At 51.1% G+C, this 5,475-nt stretch overlaps 1 protein-coding gene across 9 annotated transcripts in view; it reads left to right on the top strand.

The window, feature by feature from the left end:
• The first annotated feature begins 4,545 nt into the window (after window positions 1-4,545).
• SCUBE3 (signal peptide, CUB domain and EGF like domain containing 3) overlaps window positions 4,546-5,475 on the top strand; it is a 110,655-nt gene continuing 109,725 nt past the window's right edge. For 5 of the 9 annotated variants that reach the window (XM_019514147.1, XM_019514150.1, XM_019514149.1 and 2 more), the window contains exon 1: window positions 4,546-5,097. In XM_019514147.1, the coding sequence (XP_019369692.1) occupies window positions 4,923-5,097 (175 nt within the window). In that variant the 5' untranslated portion in view covers window positions 4,546-4,922. The remainder of the gene's footprint in view (window positions 5,098-5,475) is intronic. The other 4 variants (XM_019514153.1, XM_019514152.1, XM_019514151.1 and 1 more) reach the window with 2 other exon arrangements.

Raw genomic sequence — 5,475 nt, 5'->3', positions numbered from 1 at the left:
AGAGAGAGAAAATGGCACCATCAGCATCTTGGGAGGTTTGGACCGCCAAAGCACTGGCTGCAACAGCTTGAACTTCCTCTGTGCCACCTCTTCAACCCTCGCCTGGCAAGGCCCAGCCTCAAGACAAGAGGTGGTCAGTCCCCGTGGACCATGGGATCTTTGGCACCTCTGCTGGAAACACTGATAGGCGGGGAGCTAATGGTGGTGACTCCACTGGAGTCTGCGAGTGCACCATCCACGTGCCCTATTCTCACTGAGACCAGGACACCGGCAGTCAGACCCTTAGCTGGTTTAGCTCAGGGAAGCTCCGCTGCTTTCACTGGAGCTGCACCAGTCTACATCAGCTGGAGCCATGCCGTTGAAGATCAGACTCCTCTCCCACAAAATTTCATTTGCTTCAATAGAGATGAAATTGCCCTGGCCTCTGGTCATGTCAAGAAAGGCACTGAAAATGAACTCATCCCTGAGCTTGTTGCTGAAACTTTGCTCTTCATCCAGAGTCGTGCATGTGGCTGCATGGTGTTTTGGCATTTTGATTACATGCAATTCTGTGTATTTAAGCCTAGTTTATGGGTGTTTATACTAGTACGTAAACCTATAATCTATAACCTCAGTTATAAATCAACATAGTGGAAGGGCTTGGCCTTCGTGCCTTGAAGTCCGTCTCCAGATTTAGAAGACCAGTTAAAAAAAAATAATGTTTAGTTTTCCTCTGGTTATGACAATAAAGGATCATCTGGTTGGATATGGCCAGATCCCACTTTGAGGTACAGCATCAGCAGGGCTGTGCTGACATCGGTGAGGACGCGTTGGTACAAGTGAGCAAAGAATTTCCACCTTCACCCAGGAGTTTGGGGACAACAATTTATAAGGGACTTGTAATGTTTACATGACAAAATACATGTCTGGAAAGAAAATTAGAGCCCCTGTTACCTCCCAGATCCTTGCAGGAGGTGTAATATCGTCAGCTGGCTGCAGCTTGGGGTGTGCAGTGTGCTGCTGTTTGTGTCGCAGAGGCTGAGGCCCTGTTGCCCTGTGCTTATGATCAGGGCCAAATTAGGAAGTTTTGGGCACGTCTACACATGCATTGATGTGCTTTTAGTTACTGTGCATTAAGTTTAGTACCTGTAATAACAGGTACTGTCTCAGCGGGCAGTAACTGGCGCTACGTGCCGGCGCACACCTTTTGAGTGATGCTAATGTGCAGTAGACTAATTCTACCGCGTATTAGCACAGTAGCATGGCTTTTGCCGTGATGCGCTAATGTGCAGTAGAAATCATCTACTGTGCATTTAGCATCTCGTGTAGATGCGGGCCTTGGGACCGAGTGCCCAAAGATGACGGACTTCACCATTAGCCACAATAGAAACTTGTCAATATTAAGTACCTGCTGGAGGATTTTGCCCCCTCTCTATGCCAGTGATGGCACCGCTTCTCCAGCAGCCAACAGACGGAGCCCTGCCTGGAGAAAAACAACAGCTTTCAAAGCGGTGGGGCCTTCTGCTTTGGGGGGGCCCTGAGCGTGTGGGCCCGTTCATTAATCCTCCCCTTTACACACGTAGGAAGACACAGGTCCTGTCCCTGAGGACGTAGCAGGCACTGGGTTTTGTGACGGACATAACTGTGTTAGCAGAAAAATCAAATTAGAAGAACAAAAGCATTTAGTTAAACAAAAATGGCACAGAGAAGAGCACGCTCACAAAGGGTTGGCAAGGAGCCGGGCGGCAGGAGGAGGTTTCCACCACAGTGTTTCTACCTGTAGCTGGAGCGACCGGGATCGTCTGCGCACGCACGGCTCCTCCACCGGGTATCGGAGGTCCTGCCGAAGGTGATTTGTGTTCGGCTCCCGTGCCGGGGGCCTGCGTTTCCGGAGCAGGACGGGCTGGGTTGTGTCCTCACGGCTGCTGTGAAATTCCAGCCGGCCACAATGGGCAGCGCAGTGACAACTGTGAAGTTGCTTGGTAACCGCAGATTTGTTACAGCTTTTAAAAGCGTCGCTTTTGGATTGCATCCTCTTTCAGCCTCGCTCCTTCCCATTCTCGTGGTGGTGGTTTTGAGTTGGTGCAGCCACACCAGTACAAAAGCCCGGTGCAGATGTACTGTCCGGTGGGACTTATCCTAGTCTCACGAGAGCAAGTCCTGCCTGTCATGGTTTGTACTAGCTACATCCAGGCAAATTGCCCTTGCCTAGATTAAAGCCCTCCTTCTCATTGCAGAGCTCTGCCTATGGTCTCAGACCAACGATGAACAGCTGAGGGACGCTGGAGATCCCTGCTCTCTTGGGTTATTCATCTGTGTCCCTGGGTCCCTGTTGTTTTCACGATGAATCCAAGGGGTTCGATGTGGTTTAGCTCATCTGTTCAGAATTCACACCTTAATTCAGATTAGTTGTCCCGAGCCGCCTGATGTAGGCAAAGCCTGGATGAGCTGTTACAGAATATATGCTGTTCATTTCCTGCCAGGCTCAGAGGATCCCCTTTGCTGCATCTTCTGCGCGTCTTGCTCTTTTGTTGGATGCCTGCGTGCCTGACTCAGTCTGGAGCAGCATGATCACAGTGATGGAGGGGTGCTCAACCTGTGGCCCACGAGCCAGATCCAGCCCCTGGATCTGTGTGAGCTGGCCTGCTAGGCTCCCAACAGGACGGAAAACCTGCCAGCTGGGGAGCACGGGCAACCTGAATTACCGCTCCCCTGTTGCTAAATTTCTGGACTTGTGGGGGAGCCCCATGCAGTTGCAGGGGACAAAGGGGGACAGGGGGAAGCAGCTGCCGCTGGTAGCTGTGTGTTTGCAATCGCGAATGCAGCGGCAACCAGAAATCACTACTTCTGCTTTGCTGTCTATGAAGTGGATGAAAATAACTGCAAGTTGCCTTCTGTCCTGCATTGCGGCTCCTGGAGAGGAGAAGGGCGAGTGGCTGAATACCACTGTGATCTGGTTCCTACAAAACTGCTTTGGCGTGTAAAAAATCTGGGTTGCAATCACGCTGATGCCAAGCATGGAAAAATCACGAGATTCTCTTAAAAATCATGTGAGTTCACAAAACAGGAATATTCAGGGTTTTAAAATGTCCCTACTGCCTACTGATTCAAGATTTTGCTGGGGCCCTTTTCTCTGCAAGCCAGGAGGGTATAAATTGCGGGGAGGGGGCGGGGGGTTGGCACTAAAATTCTTCCTAAATCCTGTGCCTCCAGGAGCTGGGGCTTTGAGACGGATGTCAGGTGTGCGCTAGGAGATTTGGAACAGGATCCTTGACGCTGGCAGCACTGAAGCTGTTAAACGAGCTCTGCCAGTGCTTTTATTAAGGGACCTGGGCCAGGTCAGTTCTTTTCCTTCCCGCTCTGTTGACTGTCTTGTCTGTTTGGGTGCAAGCTCCTTGGAACGGGAGTTGGCTGCTACTTGCACCCACGCCGGGGACCCGTCTCTCGGGAGGTCTGTGGACCCGACAGCAGTTCCAAACAACGGGTGGCGGCAGTGGAAGTGCAGGGCGGCACGTGATTTGCAGCAGGGAGGAAAGAGATAAAAGCCTTAGGGGGGGATGTCCTTCCCCCTTGAACTTTGCTGCCAGCCTCCTGCGCACCGTGCAGCATCTCTGGTGTCTTTCCCAAACACCTCCAAATACTCCGTAACGGCTCACTCTCCTTTTACCCCTTCCTAGTTTACTAGTGGAGAAGCTAATAATTGAAGCAATTGGCCAAAGTTGCGCAGTGGAGTCAGGACTGGCGCGGAGGATGGAGCCTGCCCCCATCACTAGACAGCGCTTCCTGCCACAACTGGAGCTACAAGCCAGGATTCCCCTGGCTCTAACCATTAGGCCTTCAGCTTCCCAGAGAGGACTAGAGCCAGGAGACCTGCCTTCCTGTCCCATGCTGCGCACGCGCGAAGGTGCTCTTCCGAAGTGTCTGTAGTGATTCAGCATCCAGAGTAGGAACTATCTTAGGAGAAGGCGTACTCCGCGTGTGTGTTGGGGTGAAGGAGGGGAGATGTGCTGAAAGGAAGCAAGGATTCAAAATCATTTGCAGGACCATTTCCCTCCCCCCCCTTTTCCCATTTTTCTCCACGCCTTGCCCTTCCCTTTCACCCCCACAGTGAAAGGAAGAGAGAATATTCTTTGATCTGGAGTTGCCATTGATCCGCTGAGTGCACATAACACGCACCCACACCAGGCACCAAAGATGAGTGCGGCAGGTCACGGCATCTGCAAGCCGTTTTAATTCTCCTTTCTGAACGCATACTTGCCCCCCACCTCCTCCATCTCCACCCAACTCCTTTTTTTTTTCTTCCCTCCCCAGCTTGGCAAAAAGGGGGTTGTGGGGGAAAGATATTGCAAAGTGCTTGTTGGGTCTGGAGCTTGCATGGGAGTTTTGCATTGATCCATTGATTGCACATGGTCTCTTGCCTGACCTCCTTGCTCCCAGGGAAGCTGTCTCCATGGCTACTGGCTCTGCTCCCCCAGTGGCAGACTGTAAATTCCTGCAGGCAGAGCAGAGCCTGGGGTTGGGGGGGGAGCAAAGAAGGAGTAGCCAAAGCCAAATAGAAAGAAAGAAAGGAAGAAAGGGCGTTGCTTGGATGGATCTCTCCTTTCCACTCCCCTTTCTCAGGTCCCCAGCACTAGACCAAGGCTCCTTGTTTCCCCCCTTCATTGCTGCTGCTGCTGCTCTCTTGCAAAACTGGAATTGCCTGGGCTTATTTCAAAAAAGGAGAAGAAGGGATCAGAGGCAGCAGCCGGAGAGAGGGCGATCAAGTCCACTTTCTTCAAACTGCCCTGGGGCTCCTTCTCTCACTCTCTCTTTAGCAGTATCAAGAGCCCCAAACTGAACCCAGAGAGCAGCTTTTTCCATCATTTCAGTTCCCTTCCCTCCCCCTATCTCACACACAGCAAGAACAGAGCTCCTTCCCTCTCTGTTTTTCCTTCCTTTCCTGCATGCTCAGCTTGTTTTTTGTTTTCTTTTTAAAGCATCAGAAATTCCCCCCACCAGCCCCCAAACCTCCACACAGACGCACACAGATTGCAATGGGGGCTTTGCAGATTGCTGGATTGTGCGTGCTTTCCTTTCTCCTCCACTCTGGAAGCACGCTGGCAAATAAAGCCAGTCAAGGTAAGAGGAACCTTCCCTGCTCTGAGGTTTACTATTGTATCTGCACGCAGGCGACCGTACCTCCTCTGTGGGTGTTTAATTCTGCCTGCTGGCTGAGACCTAAGCCAAAGTAACAGAAAATGCTCAAGTTGATTTAAATGTTGATTGCAAAGCTATCTTTTCTTCCTTATACTTTTTAGCCCTTTAAGAAGTGTTGTGTGTCTTGCTTAAGAGTGTTCTTAGACTATTTTTACAGCCAGGGGAGAGAGGGAAAAAACATAACAGCATTTGAAAATGCGTTACTGCTCTACTACCCCCTGCCACCCATGCCTGCACCCCTTTCCCCCCACCCCCCCAAAAGAAATCAGAGAGAAAAAATGCAGATTTTGTTGAAGTGTC

This window comes from Gavialis gangeticus, unplaced genomic scaffold (genome assembly GCF_001723915.1).
Source record: "Gavialis gangeticus isolate Ggan-Ray unplaced genomic scaffold, GavGan_comp1, whole genome shotgun sequence".
Taxonomy (NCBI): domain Eukaryota; kingdom Metazoa; phylum Chordata; order Crocodylia; family Gavialidae; genus Gavialis; species Gavialis gangeticus.
Note: the sequence above shows the minus strand (reverse complement) of the source record. Positions and strands in the feature narration are given on the sequence as shown.